We start from the raw sequence: 20,838 nt of genomic DNA, 5'->3' as shown, positions 1-20,838 counted from the left end.
TTGGCTTCCATAAGATTCGCAGCACAAGAACGAACTCCCCACAACAGATCTAGACATCATTCATGCAGTGCAAAATGCCTGTTATAGTATATACTACAGTCTTTCCCGTGTAACTATGAGACGGAGTACGAACATGACTGTAATTTCTGTAAGGAGAGTATACAAGGTCGGCCCTGAGTTACAACACAAACCAATCCAAACGTATCTCTATTCTTTGTAGAATTAGACTACGCTGCGGTTGCTAGGAGAAGCACTCCCAGGCCTATGTGAATCATTGACTGTTCAACGATGTGCTTTATAGATTTCACCGTGTCTGTAGTGTCATCAGATATGCCCACGCTCTTCTTCCAAAGCTGCAAGACTTTGGCGTGAAGTGGTAGCAGACTCAAAGTCCCGGCCGTGGCGTACGCATTCGCTCTGACACCAAGAAAGCCGATCTACGCAAAACATGAACTCGAACTACACGTTAGATAGATCGGTAACGTCCTAATTTTTAGAGACCGACAAACATAGTCGTTCGGTCGATGATCATTGGTGTGTTCTTACCAGCAATGCATTTGCCGCCGCTAGACATACACTAGCAGTCAACGCTCCAATTTTTCCTCCGAAGCGAACTGCCAGTGTTTTCACTCCAGCCGCCTTGTCCCCCACCATATCCTCCACGTCCATGAGGATTTCACGACTGAGAATGCACAGGAAGAAAAAGAGAGCTACAGCGATGGTGGGGTTTCCAAGGCGCTCTTTGCCGCCTGCAATTTCGAGAAGGTGTCACAATGTTGATCATGCAGTCTTACAGAACCTAGAATGAATTGCAACTTAAGATGGATTCATTACCTATGGCCATAGCTCCAGCCAGAATTGCAGAAGTGATCACCCCGGACACGACCACATTCTTTACCACCGTGAGCTTTTTGAAGAAAGGCGTGTAGATAGTGAGACCTAAAGATTGATGTAAAGGGCGCACAAACAAAAGCAGGTGGATGGCACGAGCAAGAGACTAATGAGTTAAGTTGGCCAAATGCAGAAGAAGCAAGCGGTCTGGGAGGTGATTGGATTGAGAGGTTGGGTTGATGCTGGAAGGAAAAGGAGGGGAGGTGACGAGGATGGAAGCAATTAGGGAGGGTGTGAGCCATGAGGAGAGGTGCGAAGTAAAACAAGAATTGGCAACAAAATGATGCAATGCAACCTTCGAGTGCTTAGATACTTTTCCTCTCGTCGTAGTCTGCTACAGATGAGAACAGCCATGTGGCATCAACAGCTGGCACGGGTGCGATGAGTCTTGAAGTGATATAAAATGGTTCAACGGTTGTTCACGCAGGGCAAATTAGAGCCTAAATTAGCCCCTCTTCACACGCACACGAAATTGAATTTGAAACTTGGTTAGAACGAAAAACCAAAGTTTTGGTATTTGGGTAGGCCAAAAACCAAAGGTGATTGTTCTCTTTTCAAAGGTAAAATATTTTTATGGTAGGCAGCCTAGGGAGAAGTTTGGGTTTCTTGAACTCTCATTGAGCCATGTGTTGTAGATATAGACCATTGATGCAGATTGATCTGAACCAAGTAAACATTAAAGATTTTTAAGAAATAAAAGCCTTGACTTGAGCCATCAAGTTTGACAAGCATGCTTTTTCACCATGATTCTTCTAGGCCACTCAACATGATGGTTCACCATGATTCTTCTAGGCCACTCAACATGATGGGACAATACTTGGGTTTCACCATCAAGACCTCAATCTCAGCCCTTATAATTCGAATTTGATGGCAGTTTGTATTTGCGAAGTTTTTGTCGAGAGTCGCCCTGTCAAGGAGGATAAGAGAATTGCTTTGGGGGAATAAGTAGCATCAGAAGTATTTGGAGATGGCTCTTGCATCTTGGGGAATAAGAGAATTGCTTTGGGACAATAAGTAGCATTGGAAGTATTGGCAGATGGCCCTTGCATCTTGAAAGACGATGTTGCAGTGCTTCTTTGAGCTACCGATTGTGTATATAAAACCCAGAGCAATTCACGACCTGTGGCAAAGCTTCTCGAGCTAGGAGCCAAGAAAGACTTGATGTAGGTGGAAATTCGAGGACGATCTAGCATGGTGCGACCAGGCTTCCTCTTCCTAGCAGGTGAGGCCCTAGAATCCATCCACACAACTACACCCACTGCTCAATCAGATGAGGCTGGCGCATGTGAAAATCCCTATGTATCCAAGTAAGGGGTGATTGAATTCCTTTGCAGAAGCACGACTATGAAGGTTTGCAATAATGGTATGTGACTTCTTGGAGGCTAATGAGACCGATCATCTATTGCAACGCCTGCTTGCAATACTTTTACGTCTTCAAGCACGTTGTGAGCAAGTGGATAGAGATCAACTGTACTAGTGCGCCGGCTTCCAATAAGGCATAGGTCAGCTTAATGAGTGACTACAAATTCACGTAAAGGGGCGAGTGAAGAAAGCACATGACAAGATAAATTTTGACGGTGGGGGAAGATGAAAAAAGAAAGAGGAGCCTAACACACACCTTTTTAGCTCAAATCTTCTTGCACATAGACAAGCACCATGACAACGATTGCTCACCAATAAAAGGAAGGAATTGACAAACGAGCTGTTTGAGAAAGAAGGAATTGGCAAAAGGCAGTTTGAGAAGAGAGCAGACGTTTGGTGCATAACAATCGAACTATGGCTTTCAAATCAAATTGAGCTGAAATCTAAAAGGACTTCAACAGAATATTGCTAGGAAGTTAGGATGCTTAGTGCCAAAGTTGAATGAAACTATACTTGCAAGTAAATACCATGATTAAAGCTCATGAACTTAAAACCATGTCTCCCTTTGTATCTGTGTTGGAGCTTGAACGAGATTCCAAGCCTCTTCGCTCGCCTTGATATTAGTTTTGTTGCAACAAAGATCCATTTGCTTCAAGCATATTTGCAAATACCAGAACTCTTCAAAGCTTGAATACTTGAGCATTGCTACTGATTTGATCGAACCATAGGAAAATTGCATTCAAGACAGAATGTCGATCGAATTTAATGGAATCAAATAGAGGAATGAGGAATGTCTATCAGCTTTACTGGAATTGTTACACGGACAGATTGTTTGCCACCACCTTGTCAAGCTCAAATTCATTAAGCACCAAAAAGCCCATTTTGCAAAAGTAATGTTTCAAGACATTATAACGTACAAGACACGTGAAGAAGGGAACGATACACCTTCTATTCTCATTGTCGACTTGCATGCATGCTCTTTGAAACTACTGGATCTTCGCCAGACGTTGTAATGATTGGAGTGACCGAATGAGAAATCAGGCCTCCATTGTACCAAAGCACATAAATCTTGGCAACCACATGGCAAAAATCTTTTGAATTTCTATCGAGAGTCCAATCTCTGTGCCAACACTAGGAATATTTCTGAGGTTGCACTATGTACAGTAGGCTAGGATGTTTGTTACCATCAAGGGTTTTTTCTAGATTGCAAGTAAAGCTTCACAAAGTCTATGCAAAAAAGAAGAGCCCAAGCTTTGCTGCGAAAGATGCTTGATATCATTTTCAGAGAGCATGGATGTAGTGCTTAAGTAAGGAGGGTTGACAAATGACTGGGAGGACAAGCAATGGGTCGACTTGGTGCTTCGTCACCTGAGGCCAATCTAGGAGCATGAGGTAAGAGTTGATTCAACTTGATGCTATTGTTAAGATCACTCGAAAGGATCTTGATGAAGTCTATGGCAAAACAAGGCCTTGTGGAGGCATTAGAATTGAGGAGGATATCATGACGAAGGAGGTTTACAAAGATCTTGACAGAGCTTTACTGACAATGACAGTCGGGATATTGCACTACTTTTGATCATCCAAGACTATGCTCATCTAGAATGCTCTACTTCGGACATCCTCTAATGATAGTTGTCTTTTTGTGTTGTCTAGAGTCTACTGAATGGTCTTGGATGTTGGAATCATCCTGCTCACAGACACACGCAGATCCTCTCAAGGTCACAGTGGCAAGTTTTTGGGATATTGTCTCTCGGCATTCGACTATGATTACGACTATTGACATTTAGGTGATATGTCAGTTTCTTATTCATTCACGAGACTTATCCTCGGTGCTCATATTCTCGATGTTTATATTCTCAATGTTAACTTGGCACCCAAGGAAGGGCCCATTCCCTCAGATTATACTATCTTTGGGGATCCAAGGAATCGCACCACCTCCCCGCCCAGACTATGTGTGGTTATAATAATTATATATTAAATATAATAATATAAATATTTTTAATTTCTCGTCTATTCAAAATTTATTTTTTTCAATTTGGATTCTTACAACATTCCTTTTGTTTAATGCATGTTATCAATGTGAGGGAGCAAGGAAATCCAAGATGGATGCAAGATTGAAGGATGACTACACCTTTATTCAAATGGTTATAGTCCATGTGAAAATATTGTGAAAACTACAGTGAGGATCAATTATTGTATCACCTTATTCATGTATTTGTTGGACTTCAGCTTCCAAAATATGGACATCACAAAATCAATAATAAATCACCACCCATGACATTTGGAGGGAGGATTGGTTCCTAACGGACCCTGTGTCACATCCCATGTCCTCTATTTTACTCATTCTCTTTTTTCCTTAAACAATTAATAAAATAGTAGGATTCAACTTCAATTTTGAGTTAGTAGTTACGTGCTCCATGATGGAAAGACTACCTACGATAAATCTAGTTTATTATTATTTGCATGAATTTATTTAGTGTAATGCAAGCATTGGTGTACGTTTGTTGTTTAGCATGGCTTTAAAGGAGGAACTTGCACAATGTTTGACTTTATTGGGGCTGTTTTATTACGCTGATTCTTTTTGTGGTTCATAGGCTACTGCACTGTTGAATGCCTATTGAATACTAATTGATGCGCACAAGTGTTGTGTGCCTATAGAATACTAATTGATGCCTATTGAATGCCTAGTGAATACTAATTGATGCACGCAAGTGTTGTGAGCCTAGAGATTACTAATTGATGCATGCAACAAGCTCTTTCCCTCAGCCTTGTCACAAATTACTCACTCTGAATCTATGGGTTTTAGCATCATCAAGAGTCTTAAGTAGGAGGCTTTGCTTTCATTATGCTTCCTTTGTGACATTGGATGAACTCTTTGTCCACCTTTTGTATGGAAGAAACAAAAGACATTCGAATCTGATTGGATGAGAGAGATGACAAAAAATTATGATGTATGCCAAAGAATTGCCAAACCCCAACACAAGGAATTCAATCCCCCTAACCAAAGTCATGGCACAAGAACCGTTTGAAAAATAGAAAATTGACTTTGTAGGACCAATACATTCTACTACTAAAGGAACACAAGCCCGTTACATAATTGTGGCAACTTGTTATTTCAGTTAATGGGTTGAGACAAAAGTAGTACACAAAGCTGATGCTAGAAGTACTGCCAAGTACCTTAATGAAAATGTGATCACATGGTATGGTTGCCCCTTAGAAATAGCCTCTGATCGAGGCACGCACTTTGTCAATGAAGTGATTCAGGAACTTCTCTTAGGATTCATGGTTGTACACCAAAAGAGCACTCCCTACTATTCCCAGGGGAATGGGCAAGCATAATCTACCAATAAAACCTATGCATTATTCTCGCAAAGGTAGTGGAACCCAAATGCTCTAACTGGGCAGAAAAGATGAACTCTGCCTTATGGGCCTAACCACTTTCAAGGTCAACACAGGTCTTATGCCATTCCAACTAGTATATGGTTCCGAACACAGTAGTTTCATTAGAATTCATTATCCCCAGGAATATCAAAGACAAGGAGATTAATGAAGGTTACCTTGTCTCACTCTACAACACCAAAGTCCACAAGGGTAAACTAAAGTATCAAGGTCAAGGACCTATTAAAGTCAAGAAGATTTCCCCCATTGGCATTACGCTCCTAGAAAATCGACGATCAATGGCAATGGGCAGCAGACTCAAATGCTAGTACCACAACTCACAATTCATCCACAATAGCTTGCAAGCCAACTCGACAAAAATAAATATTTGGGAATCTCAAATCCCCCCTAGTTAGAGCTATATTGTTACACATGCACTCATGAGCGTATGTACATTTTTGGACATATAGGTAGACCTAATTTATTTTATTCTAGGGCTCAGAGGTGATGACTGGGTCCTAGCTTCCCTATGTATTCTAGCAAATAAGTGCAATGTTAGTCCTTGCCTAGTTGTTAGGTCACGTGCACTCTCTCATGCATATGAATAAGTCACGTGCACTCACATGATTTTGAATAGGAACATAGTAAACTTTCATTTCACATTCTTGAAGTATGCAATGAATTCACATCACACACACGTCTTCATGCACAAATTTCACACTTGCATACAAACTGATCTACAAGTTGAATGATTAGGGTATAATCCTATCCAAAATCGATGCATGATGGGGAAAAATGCAAAAGCTCAAGAAGATTCAATGAAAGAGACTGCAGCCTCAGCAACGAGACTCCTGCCAAAGTTCATAACCATCTACCTCTTCTCGACCAAAGTGAACCCAATAATTTGTGGTGCAAAGGGATAGTGCTAAAGGAAGAATCAATGCATGAAATGAAATCAGAAGAAATAGCAATGTAGCCCAGATCTCCCTCCAACTATACGACTATTGATGCAGCAAAGTCCCAGGAATTTTTGTGGCCACCTCCATTGGCATATGCACTTTCCAATGCCACAAAAGACTACTAGGGTAAAGGGGACTTGGTACCTTATTTGATCTTCTAGAATTCCTATAGGAAACTACTACCTCCAGGGATGCATTGGACAGTAAATATGGCTCCATCACTATCAATCAAAGTCCACTAAATATTATTCTTGCTCCTACAGTAATTGAACATAATCGGGGTTAAGGTACAGTGGCCTTGAACCCCCCTGAACCCCCACAACCTCCCACTTAAAGGTCAAGGTTTTTTTAAAGGAGAACAACCATTAGACATACTATCCTATTGAGATATCGAGCTCCACTCATGATATGCCAGGGTAACCGTTGTGCATTTATGTCACCAACTTGTTAGCTGCAGATGCGATTGGTATACCGCCCATGAATAATAGCTAGATGATAGCTATCTTTATGTACTCTAGTTAGTGGCTTAGTTAGTATGCTACCTAGGTTAGCTGAGTTTGGTTTGAGACCCACATATAGGGTTCACCTATTCCTTTTGTACTAAGAGAGAGTTCTTTTGGCTTTCACAACTACGAAGAGGAAAACTGTTTTCAGACTCCACCTTTGTGTGTATTCCGCCATTGTGTATGTGAGAAAGCTGCAAGTGATACTCCTTACTTCTCTCCCACTCTCTTCACATGGTATCAGAGCTTGGTTCGTGGTAAGGAGCTCAAGAAATCAAACCAAGTTCGCGGTGTCTTGGTAAGAGGATCAGTGTTGCTTTCCTTTTTCGAGTTTGGGAGCAAATCTTTGTAGGTAGCAGAGCCAGAAAGTGCAAGAGTGCACTGTCTCAGATTGGGACGCCCTTCGCGGTGTGGTGAGAGGGTAGTATATGCTACAGGAACAGGGGAAGCCCTGGTGACATTATTTTTTTGATTCGATGCCATTTCGCGGCCCATTTTAGTGGCGGAAGTTTTTCGCAGGCACTCAGAAAAGTGCCCTGTTTTTGCTGTGCGACCACTGTTATGTAGGTCGGTGAAAACTTACCATAGAAATTGCATCGTATGCCTGTGCATAGAGATATTGGGAGTGACAGAATCATTCTTGTTGCTTGTTGATGCAAAATCATCACTAGGAAGTGACTGTGTGGTCCAATACCACTTTCGTCAGTTTTGCAGATTTGCCGTTGTGAGGCAGAAGTTGTGCTTTTTGCAATGATAGAATATTTTTGTAGTGTTCTGTAATGGCGTCTGATGCTCTTTCATAGATAGTCACTAAAAAGCTTGACAAGAACAACTTCCAAGCATGGAAGTTTAGAATGATGAATTTCCTTAAGGGAAAAGGCTATTGGGAGTTCATTACTGGAGCTGAACAAGAACAAGTTATTCCTAATTTTCCCAATCAACAGGAGTTGCATGCATTTAAAGGCTGGCATGAGAGAGCCAAAAAAGTTATGTACTTGCTGTCTATCAGTATTTCAGATTCTATGATTGTGCATATTTAGGATGCAAGCACGCCAAAGGAGGCGTGGGATACTTTTGACAAAAATGTATAGCACAAATACGCAAGCCAAGAAAATGTAGCTCAAGCAAGAGTTGCATAATGTGCAGAGAGAAAATATGAGCATCAATGACTACCACATAAAGGTGAAAAAGATTGCATATGCACTTGCTTCCATTGGGTCGCTAGTGGAAGATGATGATTTTAGTTTTCGGGACCTTCAATGGTCTAGGAAAGGATTATGCACAATTCCGGACATCCATTGCCGTCCTTGAAAAATTTCTTGATTTTGAGGAGTTGATTGCTCTTCTAATTTTTGAAGAGTAGAGAAATGGTGGTGCATCTTCTTCAGGAGGAACTTCAAAAGAAGTTGTCTTCTACTAAAATGCTGGAAGAGGTAGAGGCAGAGGTAGAGCAGGCCGATCTGGAGGCCGTGGCAGAAATCAGAATATACAGCAAATTCAAGAGGACTAGTCCTATGGAGGAGGAAGTGGTAACCTTAGAGGCAGGGGGAGCCAAACAGGTCTTGGGGGATAGCAGAGAGGCCAAAATGCAAATAGAAATGTTGAATGCTACTACTATGGTAAAATGGGTCATATGGTTAAAGATTGCAAAAAAAAGCAGAATGACATCATGACTGGAAAATTGCTGCAAGGCAATTATGCATCCTCTAGTAGACAAGGTGATGACAGAAATGAGCAGACTAATGGCCAAATCAGGTGCAACATCTACTTTTTTGTCGTAGATAGCTATAGCAGGCATGCACATTTGATCTGTCCATGACCTGGGCAATGGCAAATGGCATTCTCTACAGCTAGATTTTATATGCACAAACACCCCAAAGCAAAAAACGTGCACAAAGTGTTAGCACGCAAGCCATTGGATACAATAGTCATCTATGATGGGGGTATGGCAGACCATGCATTTCGAACCCTGTTGCATAATAGGATAGGCATCCGATTTAACTATTGCGGCTATGAATACCACAGTCTTGCTCTGTACATGATGAAGTTGCTTCTTGATTCCTTCCTCCCTCATCCTAAGGTTGGTGATGTTCTCCTTCATCTCCTTCACTTTTTGCTCACTCTGTGTGATAGCTTCACTCTAGCTTCATCTGAATCCTTCAGCATCTGTTGAAGCTAGTTAAACTACTCAAAAACATCTTCATGGGCCGTTTCCAAGACTTCCACTCTAGTTTGGAAATCTCTCAAAACGACGGACTGCTTTTCATAACTATCAAAAGCCATGGCAAGCTAGTGCATAGCCCTATCGTAATTTTGTTGTAGAGTCTTGTAGCTTAAGCATAAAGAAATAGAGAAATAGAGAAGGGGGAAACTTAAGCATAAGCTCATGCTCATGCATGAGCATAAGCATGAGCTTATGCTCATGCATGAGCATGAGCTTATGCGAATGAGAGAAGGGGGAAATAGAGAAGGGGGAAAGAGATGAGGGGGAATGAGAGAAGGGGGAAAGAGAGAATAAGAGAAGAGGGAAAAAAGAGAAGGGGGAAAAAGAGAATAAGAGAAGAGGGAAAAAAGAGAAGGGGGAAAAAAGAGAAGCTCATGCTCTCATGCTATGCGGAAATAGAGAATAAGAGGGAAAGGAAAGAGAGAAGGGAAAAGAGATGAGGGGGAAATAGAGAAGGGGGAAAGAGAGAATAAGAGAAGAGGGAAAAAAGAGAAGGGGGAAAAAAGAGAATAAGAGAAGGGGGAAGAAGGAAAGAGTTTGAGGGGAAGAGAGGGTTTCTACGCCAATGCAAATAACAAAAATAATAAATGAAAGAAAGAGAAAGCACTTACCTGAAATAGTATGTCCCACTCGGTGTAGTGGAGTGGCCCTACAAAAGAGAGAAAACAACCCATTTTTTCAAATAAGATGTTAGTGGAAGGAGGAGATTACAAAAGCAAGTTCTTGAAGGGAGGAGATTGAGGAGACAAGGAAAGGAGGAGATTGAGGAGACAAGGAGAAAGAGAAGGAAGAGAAATACAGAAAAAAGAGGTGAGTTTTCTTTCTTTCTTGAAATCTCATTTTTTGTTTCAATCCTTTCAAAACAAGCATGAAAACTAGTTTACAGGTTTAGCAATACAAGAAGAAACACTCACAAAACTAAAGCTAACAAACAAACAACCTACATTGTTGAAACAAACTCACCTCTTGAAGAACTTCCTTTCAAGAAACCAAAGAGGGAAAAGGATAGAGAGGGAGTACAAGAGGTACAAGAAGGGTGAGGAGTGGAAAATAGAGTGGGAGGTTGCTTGAAATAGGTGGGAGGTCGTCGAAAATAGGTGGGAGGAGATATTGGCTTGCTTACTTGAGATATTAGGAAATAGTATGAACAAAATGCCGTGCATTTAGCGTTTTGGGTTTTAACCCACAGCGTCGCTATATAGCAAAGCTTATTCATCGCTATATAGCGACGTTTTTAATTAAAAACGTCGCTATATAGCGACGAAACAGAGCGTCGCTATATAGCGACGCTTACTGTCACTTTTTTAATATGGCCTCAAGAGAAGCTCAAACATGCTATTTTATAATTGTCAATATCTCCTCTTCATGCTTATGTTGTGATTTTATAAGTGTAGATGGAAGGGACGAGTGGAAGCTCGTCCGATGATGCGCCAACGCCCGGGAGCACGAAGTGGCTTACGGAGAGGTTATACTGTCATTGCACTCATTGCAAGTGAGAAGTACGACATCAACGTCGTATTATCATGCGCCACTTGCGGATGTATGGGGAGGAGCCGGAACCAGTACCCCCTGTTGGTGTTGCACATGTTGATGGATCATCGGTAAGTCAAAGCTATTTAAGTTCGCAATCTTATTGTATACCAGGAAATAGAAGATCTTATATTTACACGAAATCTTAAAACAGGATGAGGAGGGTGACGAGGGTACACATATACCTTCTCACTTTCAACAAGACTATGGTCTCCCGGATGACGACGAGGGTATGGTCGACATGATGGATTCCATTTTTAGGGGCACTACATCCCACGTACACGTGATGTCAGAGTCTGAGGTCAAAATGCGAGAGTTGCAATCAACACAATTGTACGAGGGTGCTAGGATGTCTAAACTACGTGCTTGTCTCTCAATCTTGAATCTACAAGTACAGTATGGGTGGTCGGATACAAGTGTCTCGGCCTTAATGAGGTTAGCCCTTGCATTAATTTGACTCATTATTTGGATATTGTTTGTTTTGAGAATCATCATTTGGATAGTGTCTTTGTCATAGGTTGCTCCAAAAGATGTTGCCTGCACCAAATACCATGCCCGCATCAAGAGATGAAGCGAAAAAGATGCTAACAACGGTGGGTATGGATTATGATACCATCCATGCTTGCCATAATGATTGTATTCTCTTTCGTCGTGAGCATGGAGATTTGGCTAGTTGTCCAAAGTGTGGGGAATGGATATGGAGATGCCACTACCAATGCCGGATCCAATTGATGAATCTAGCGAAGAAGATGTAGATCACCATATGAGCCAAGAGGAAGATGCGCATAATGACATCGCACGGGAGGAGGATGGAGATCACGATATTGACGAAGAAGACAACAATCATCAAGATCAATCACCACACTTAAGCTCTATTAAAGAAGATGATCAAATACTTTTAGGTGAACGTACGTACGATGCTAGAGTACAATGATGATATAGGAGATCGACTCGGTATAGAGTTGGAGATAGACTTGCTTGGCGCCTTAGACTTGGCTCAAGATGAAACAATTGATGTAAATGCTCTTATTTGAACTTTCTCATCTCAAACTTGGACATGAATATATGAGCTTCAAAGGCTTGATGTACATGCTCTCATTTTTTTATTCTCTATGAGCTCAAACATGTATGAAAATTTAAAAAAATTTGTCATTGGAAAAAACTAACTTTTAAGGCCTATAAAAAAAAAAAAACCTCTCTGTAAAAACATCGCTATAATATTTTGTATCAGTGTCGCTATATAGCGACTTTTAAAAGTCGCTATATAGCGACTTTTAGCAATAGTCGCTATATAGCGACGATTTAGGAAACCCGCTTTTCATACTGATGATTAACGCTAAGCGGGCGCTAAACGTCGGTACATAAACATCGCAATATGATCCGTGTGTAGTAGTGTATGTACAGTAGGCTAGGATGTTTGTTACCATCAAGGGTTTTCTCTAGATTGCAAGTAAAGCTTCACAAAGTCTATGCAAAAAAGAAGAGCCCAAGCTTTGCTGCGGAAGATGCTTGATATCATTTTCAGAGAGCATGGATGTAGTGCTTAGGTAAGGAGGGTTGACAAATGACTGGGAGGACAAGCAATGGGTCGAATTGATGCTTCGTCACCTGAGGCCAATCTAGGAGCATGAGGTAAGAGTTGATTCAACTTGATGCTATTGTTAAGATCACTTGAAAGGATCTTGATGAGTCTATGGTGGAACAAGGCCTTGTGGAGGCATGAGAATTGAGGAGGACATCATGACGAAGGAGGTTTACAAAGATCTTGATAGAGCTTTACTGACAATGACAGTCGGGATATTGCACTGCTTTTGATCATCCAAGACTATGCTCATCTAGAATGCTCTACTTTGGACATCCTCTAATGATAGTTGTCTTTTTGTGTTGTCTAGAGTCTACTGAATGATCTTGGATGTTGGAATCATCCTGCTCATAGACACACGCAGATCCTCTCAAGGTCACAGTGGCAAGTTTTTGGGATATTGTCTCTCGGCATTCGACTATGATTACGACTATTGACATTTAGGTAATATGTCAGTTTCTTATTCATTCATGAGACTTATCCTCGGTGCTCATATTCTCGATGTTTATATTCTCAACATTAACTTGGCACCCAAGGAAGAACCCATTCGCTCGGGGATTATACTATCTTTGGGGAAGGAATCGCACCAGCTCCCCGCCCACACTATGTGTGGTTATAATAATTATATATTAAATATAATAATATAAATATTTTTAATTACTCGTCTATTCAAAATTTCTTTTTTTCAATTTGGATTCTTACAACATTCCTTTTGTTTAATGCATGTTATCAATGTGAGGGAGCAAGGAAATCCAAGATGGATGCAAGATTGAAGGATGACTGCACCTTTATTCAAATGGTTATAGTCCATGTGACAATATTGTGAAAACTGCAATGAGGATCAATTATTGTATCGCCTTATTCATGTATTTGTTGGACTTCAGCTTCCAAAATATGGACATCACAAAATCAATAATAAATCACCACCCATGACATTTGGAGGGAGGATTGGTTCCTAACGGACCTTGTGTCACATCCCATGTCCTCTATTTTACTCATTCTCTTTTTTCCTTAAACAATTGATAAAATAGTAGGATTCAACTTCAATTTCGAGTTAGTAGTTACGTGCTCCACGATGGAAAGACTACCTATGACAAATCTAGTTTATTATTATTTGCATGAATTTATTTAGTGTAATGTAAGCATTGGTGTACGTTTGTTGTTTAGCATGGCTTTAAAGGAGGAACTTGCACAATGTTTGACTTTATTGGGGATGTTTTATTACGCTGATTCTTTTTGTGGTTCATAGGCTACTGCACTGTTGAATGCCTATTGAATACTAATTGATGCGCACAAGTGTTGTGTGCCTATAGAATACTAATTGATGCCTATTGAATGCCTAGTGAATACTAATTGATGCACGCAAGTGTTGTGAGCCTAGAGATTACTAATTGATGCATGCAATAAGCTCTTTCCCTCAGCCTTGTCACAAATTACTCACTCTGAATCTATGGGTTTTAGCATCATCAAGACTCTTAAGTAGGAGGCTTCGCTTTCATTATGCTTCCTTTGTGACATTGGATGAACTCTTTGTCCACCTTTTGTATGGAAGAAACAAAAGACATTCGAATCTGATTGGATGAGAGAGATGACAAACAATTATGATGTATGCCAAAGAATTGCCAAACCCCAACACAAGGAATTCAATCCCCCTAACCAAAGTCATGGCACAAGAACCGTTTGAAAAATAGAAAATTGACTTTGTAGGACCGATACATTCTACTACTAAAGGAACACAAGCCCGTTACATAATTGTGGCAACTTGTTATTTCAGTTAATGGGTTGAGACAAAAGTAGTACACAAAGCTGATGCTAGAAGTACTGCCAAGTACCTTAATGAAAATGTGATCACATGGTATGGTTGCCCCTTAGAAATAGCCTCTGATCGAGGCACGCACTTTGTCAATGAAGTGATTCAGGAACTTCTCTTAGGATTCATGGTTGTACACCAAAAGAGCACTCCCTACTATTCCCAGGGGAATGGGCAAGCAGAATCTACGAATAAAACCTATGCATTATTCTCGCAAAGGTAGTGGAATCCAAATGCTCTAACTGGGCAGAAAAGATGAACTCTGCCTTATGGGCCTAACCACTTTCAAGGTCAACACAGGTCTTATGCCATTCCAACTAGTATATTGTTCCGAACGCAGTAGTTTCATTAGAATTCATTATCCCCAGTCTTTGAGTGGTAGTATAGGAGCACCTTGGTGATAAAGAATCTCTTGAAGCACAACTACTCCAACTTGAGAAGCATACTGAAAGGAGATTAAGAGCCTACCATGCAATGACAACAAAAAATAGATAAAGAAAGGCATGGTTTGATAGGAATATCAAAGACAAGGAGATTAATGAAGGTTACCTTGTCTCACTCTACAACGCCAAAGTCCACAAGGGTAAACTAAAGTATCAAGGTCAAGGACCTATTAAAGTCAAGAAGATTTCCCCCATTGGCATTGCGCTCCTAGAAAATCGACGATCAATGGCAATGGGCAGCAAATTCAAATGCTAGTACCACAACTCACAACTCATCAACAATAGCTTCCAAGACAACTCGACAAAAATAAATATTTGGGAATCTCAAATCCCCCTTAGTTAGAACTATATTGTTACACATGCACTCATGAGCGTATGTACATTTTTGGACATATAGGTAGACCTAATCTATTTTAATCTAGGGCTCAGAGGTGATGACTGGGTCCTAGCTTCCCTATGTATTCTAGCAAATAAGTGCAATGTTAGTCCTTGCCTAGTTGTTAGGTCACGTGCACTCTCATGCATATGAATAAGTCACGTGCACTCACATGATTTTGAATAGGAACATAGTAAACTTTCATTTCACATTCTTGAAGTATGTAATGAATTCACATCACACACACGTCTTCATGCACAAATTTCACACTTGCATACAAACTGATCTACAAGTTGAATGATTAGGGTATAATCCTATCCAAAATCGATGCATGATGGGAAAAAATGCAAAAGCTCAAGAAGATTTAATGAAAGAGACTGCAGCCTCAGCAACGAGACTCCTGCCAATGTTCACAACCATCTACCTCTTCTCGACCAAAGTGAACCCAATAATTTGTGGTGCAAAGCGACAGTGCTAAAGGAAGAGTCAATGCATGAAATGAAATCAAAAGAAATACCAATGTAGCCCAGATCTCCCTCCAACTATACGACTATTGATGCAGCAAAGTCCCAGGAATTTTTGTGGCCACCTCCATTGGCATATACACTTTCCAATGCCACAAAAGACTTCCTAGGGAAAAGGGGACTTGGTACCTTATTTGATCTTCTAGAATTCCTATAGGAAACTACTACCTCCAGGGATGCATTGGACAGTAAATATGGCTCCATCACTATAAATCAAAGTCCACTAAATATTATTCTTGCTCCTACAGTAATCCAAAGGGATTTCTCACTTCTAACTAAAGGGGAATAACACCCCTCAAGGCCTATAGATGCCAAACTTTAAGAAATTCTGCATCTCCTCCCCAAGGGCACCAAGTTCCATAGGGGTGGAGTAATACTTTGTACAATCATTGACCCTAGACTCAAGGAAACAACTACATTCCTATCCACAATCTTGGGTGGCGTGGAAAGAATCGATCCCTTCCACTCTACACATTTTTTTGCTCAGTAGGCAACTAAAATAACAATGGATCCAGTATTTGGTCATCTTCTTCACAGAGAAGATAGATCGTTAATCTGGCCAAAAATGTAAAATTCCCTACTTATTGGCAGTAATCATCAGTAAAGAGGAGCAAGAAAAGGACATGGCTCTACGCTTGTCACCAAAACCTCTTGAGATTTGGACATCCTCATGTCACCCATTTGGGAGCAATCCCAATCACCTCCTCATGCCACATTGCCTAATGAAGATTCCCAAGAGTCCAACAATTACCTCCAATGGAGGTAGGGAATAAGGAATTGCCACAAGAGATGCTATAGCTTGGCACACAGTTGCAACCAATAGATCTCCATCAGCAATAAGAGCCAAAGGCTACATTGGTACAAGAACAACTTGGCAACATCATGGCATCTCCATGGCATACAATGAGCCGCAAGGGGATCTACTACAAGATCAACAACGATGCATAGGCACCTCATGTATCAACAATTTTGACAAACCTCATCACCGTCTTCCATCCTCAAATATCAAGCCAATCGGATGCTCTAAATGTCAAAAATACTCCCTAGCTTGGCCAAGGGGCATCATACTCAAGAATTGGAATGATAGACTATAGTAGACATCCAAGACGAATTCCATGCAATCGAGATAGAGGTCACAACACTTCCGGCCCAAATAACGGAGAAAGAGGTTGAAGAAGGGTGGATGAACCAAGCTCTCCAAAATTAGGAGAAAGCAGTGCTTGACATCACTTCCACCCTCTAGTAGAAACAAATACAGCTAATAGTAGTAGTCAATCCTCTGAGACCACCAATGACTACTTCACCTCAGCCCATGCTCAGCAAATGAAGGAACTTGTACAAGCTAGGCTCACACTAGTCCAAAAACCATAATTGCCTGGAAAAGCTTGTAGATCAACAAGGACATGTCACCTTACATATGAAAAAGCTTAAGGATGTGCACTAATCCAATAGAAGAAGCTCCTACTCAAGATCCTATCTACTCATCCAAATATTAACATGGGATTAGTCCATAGGGGAAAAAGCCTGAGAAATCTCAGTAATAGAAGTGGAACAGAAGAGGGTGAGAGAGAGGGAGATCTAGAAGAGAGCCACACAAGTTTTGGTGGGTGCAAAACACCCTAATCTTCTATGTCATCCATATATATATATATATATATATATCTGTGTGTGTGTGTGTTTTAGTATTGTACATAACTGCGGTTAAGGTACAGTGGCCTTGAACCCTCCTGAACCCCCACAACCTCCCACTTAAAGGTCAAGGTTTTTTTAAAGGAGAACAACCATTGGACATACTATCCTGTTGAGATATCCAGCTCCACTCATGATATGCCAGGGTGACCGTTGTGCATTTATGTCACCAACTTGTTAGCTGTAGGTGCGATTGGTATACCGCCCATGAATAATAGCTAGATGATAGCTATATTTATGTACTCTAGTTAGTGGCTTAGTTAGTATGCTACCTAGGTTAGCTGAGTTTGGTTTGAGACCCACATATAGGGTTCACCTATTCCTTTTGTACTAAGAGAGAGTTCTTTTGGCTTTCACAACTACGAAGCGGAAAACTGTTTTTAGCCTCCACCTTTGTGTGTATTCCGCCATTGTGTATGTGAGAAAGCTGCAAGTGAGACTCCTTACTTCTCTCCCACTCTCTTCACATGGTATCAGAGCTTGGTTCGTGGTAAGGAGCTCAAGAAAGCAAACCAAGTTCACGGTGTCTTGGTAAGAGGATCAGTGTTGCTTTCCTTTTTTGAGTTTGGGAGCAAATCTCTGTAGGTAGCAGAGCCAGAAAGTGCAAGAGTGCACTGTCTCAGATTGGGACGCCCTTCGCGGTGTGATGAGAGGATAGTATGTGCTGCAAGAATAGGCAAAGCCCCGGTGACATTATTTTTTTGATTCGAGGCCATTTCGGGGCCCATTTTGGTGGCGGAAGTTTTCCACAGGCACTCAGAAAAGTGCCCTGTTTTTGCTGTGCGACCACTGTTCTGCAGGTCGGTGAAAAGACAGCGCAGAAATTGCATCGTATGCCTGCGCATAGAGATATTGGGAGTGACAAAATCATTCTTATTGCTTGTTGATGCAAAATCATCACTAGGAAGTGACTGTGTGGTCAAATACCACTTTCGTCAGTTTTGCAGATTTGCCCTTGTGAGGCAGAAGTTGTGTTTTTTGCAGTGACAGAATATTGTTTTTTGCAGTGACAGAATATTTTTGCAGTGTTCTGTAATGGCGTCTGATGCTCTTTCATAGATAGTCACTAAAAAGCTTGACAAGAACGACTTCCAAGCATGGAAGTTTAGAATGACGAATTTCCTTAAGGGAAAAGGCTATTGGGAGTTCATTACTGGAGCTGAACAAGAACTAGTTATTCCTAATTTTCCCAATCAACAGGAGTTGCATGCGTTTAAAGGCTGGCATGAGAGAGCCAAAAAAGTTATGTACTTGCTATCTACCAGTATTTCAGATTCTATGATTGTGCATATTTAGGATGCAAGCATGCCAAAGGAGGCGTGGGATACTTTTGACAAAAATGTATAGCACAAATACGCAAGCCAAGAAAATGCAGCTCAAGCAAGAGTTGCATAATGTGCAGAGAGAAAATATGAGCATCAATGACTACCACATGAAGGTGAAGAAGATTGCAGATGCACTTGCTTCCATTGGGTCGCTAGTGGAAGATGATGATTTAGTTTCCGTGACCTTCAATGGTCTAGGAAAGGATTATGCACAATTCCGGACATCCATTGCCGTCCGTGAAAAATTTCTTGATTTTGAGGAGTTGATTACTCTTCTAATTTTTGAAGAGTAGAGAAATGGTGGTGCATCTTCTTCAGGAGGAACTTCAAAAGAAGTTGTCTTCTACTGAAATGCTGGAAGAGGTAGAGGCAGAGGTAGAGCAGGCCGATCTGGAGGCCATGGCAGAAATCAGAATATGCAGCAAATTCAAGAGGACCAGTCCTATGGAGGAGGAAGTGGTAACCTTAGAGGCAAGGGGAGCCAAAGAGTTCTTGGTGGATGGCAGAGAGGCCAAAATGCAAATAGAAGTGAATGTTGAATGCTACTACTGTGGTAAAATGGATCATATGGTTAAAGATTGCTATAAAAAGCAGAATGACATCATGACTGGAAAATTGCAGCAAGGCAATTATGCATCCTCTAGCACTACAAGGCATAGGCCATTTTCCGACGGAAATACCGACGCTTTTTACATTAAAAATTTGTTTTTTCACGGGCGCAAAGGTCGCTATAAAAGTCATCGGAAAAGGAGCGTCGCTATAAACTGTCGCTATATAGCGACGCTGTTAATCATCGCTATATAGCGACGATGCAACGTCGCTATATAGCGACGATAAAAACATCGCTATATAGCGACTCTGTTAATCGTCGCTATATAGCAACACTGGTAAACGTCGCTATATAGCGACGATTAACAGAAGTAAAAAAAAACGGTTAGTGGGGCTAAACAGGGCTTCCTTTTGGCCCTGTTTAGCCCCACTAATCCTTTTTTTTTTTTTGTAATTACAAAAGAAAGTTTTTTATAACAAAATTTCCCTTGCTTGCAGGGTGATACAAAATTGTTCTTGTGAACGATGAGGAAGAAATGCATATACATATACAACTGTGTTTGTAACAAAATTACCCTATGAAAGGGCGATACAAAATTGCTCTAACGAGCAGATATACAAAATGCTACTACCACTACTAATCCGAATCCGAATCCGAATCATCTTGTTGGCTTGTTCCTTGGTCCTCGGCACCTGCATCTTCTCCCTCGTCCCCAACACCTGCGTCTTCTCCCTCGTCCTCGGCACCTGCGTCCGATCCTTGCCCCTGTTGATCGCTCGTCTCTGATGATGGGAGGCTTGAGCTTTGACCCTAAGAGTGAACCATATAAATCAAAAATTAGATTGGAACTTAAATTAAAAAGTGAGATTACAAGTAGGAGTAAACTTATACCGTGCGAGCAGCCACCTCAGCCCAATCGACTGTCGCTCCCATTGCCTCTTGCTCAATGAACCACGGCTTGGTTCCTATCCGAAATGCGCGCCGCGTCTCTGCATCCGTAGGAAGACGACCCATCGCAGCTTGCTGTGGATCCAATTTACGAGAGTTAGAGTTAGCTAAAGTGCATGTAATATGTAAGTAAAACAAATAGAACAATACATTAAATGGAAAGAAGTAAACTTACCACGGTTGCCTCGAACGCATACCGTCCGCCTACACCAAAGTACGAAGTACCTACGACGTCCAGCCATCTCTTCGCAGCCCTCCTCTGACCCTCGAACATTTCGGGATGGTCCCTATGTTGCTTCTTGAAGTACTTCCAATCAGCTTTGTCTACCCAGCTGGGTTTAGCCAACCCCTTTGTAATGGAAATACGCATGGTTGATCTGCGATGCTTTAGGACCAAACCCATGCGCTCGAGCATATAATTGTTATTAAACTCCACATTTGGCGGATTAGGATATCTTTGTTTTAACTCATCGATCACCGCCTGCTTCTTTTGGGCATCTTGATACCGCCAATCGATATTTATGCCGCTCTTGAAGTGATGACTCATCAACCGCCTCATGGCGGCCATCACTGCTTTGCCCTTTTTGTCTTCTATTATCTCTCCGGCAGATGTGATTTGATAGGAGAGATCCCCTGATGAGTAAGGGGGACTGACGGTAGCAGAGTCTGAAGGAGTGGAAGCTGCGCGACCGCTTCCGGATCGAGGAGTAGTTGTGGGAGTAGGAGAGGGAAAGGGACCTGACT

At 41.3% G+C, this 20,838-nt stretch overlaps 1 protein-coding gene across 1 annotated transcript; it reads right to left on the bottom strand.

Annotated features, from left to right (window-relative positions):
* Positions 1-227: 227 nt before the first annotated feature.
* On the bottom strand, positions 228-20,369 carry LOC147900312 (uncharacterized). Its single transcript, XM_087376616.1, has 5 exons — positions 20,270-20,369; positions 20,038-20,169; positions 835-997; positions 547-749; positions 228-437 (listed from the first exon to the last, which is right to left on the bottom strand). Exons 1-5 carry the CDS (start codon positions 20,366-20,368, stop codon positions 228-230), a joined length of 807 nt encoding a protein of 268 aa, XP_087232742.1. The 5' UTR covers position 20,369.
* Between the last annotated feature and the right edge of the window lie 469 nt (positions 20,370-20,838).

The sequence above is a fragment of the Dipteris shenzhenensis genome, chromosome 7, assembly GCF_047967505.1.
Source record: "Dipteris shenzhenensis isolate YYH24624 ecotype China chromosome 7, Dip_SZ_1.0, whole genome shotgun sequence".
Classification (NCBI taxonomy): Eukaryota; Viridiplantae; Streptophyta; class Polypodiopsida; order Gleicheniales; family Dipteridaceae; genus Dipteris; species Dipteris shenzhenensis.
The sequence above is the reverse complement of the archived record's forward strand: the minus strand, read 5'-3'. Positions and strand labels throughout refer to the sequence as shown.

Bases quoted from the DNA above. Each gene is read 5' to 3' on its own strand.
- LOC147900312 (XM_087376616.1), bottom strand. From the start codon at position 20,368: ATGTTCGAGGGTCAGAGGAGGGCTGCGAAGAGATGGCTGGACGTCGTA. The intron at 20,170-20,269 runs GTAAGTTTACTT...TTGGATCCACAG, and splicing joins ATGCGTTCGAGGCAACCGTG to CAAGCTGCGATGGGTCGTCT. The intron at 998-20,037 runs GTATAAGTTTAC...TTAACTCATTAG, and splicing joins CTGAGGTGGCTGCTCGCACG to TCTCTTGCTCGTGCCATCCA.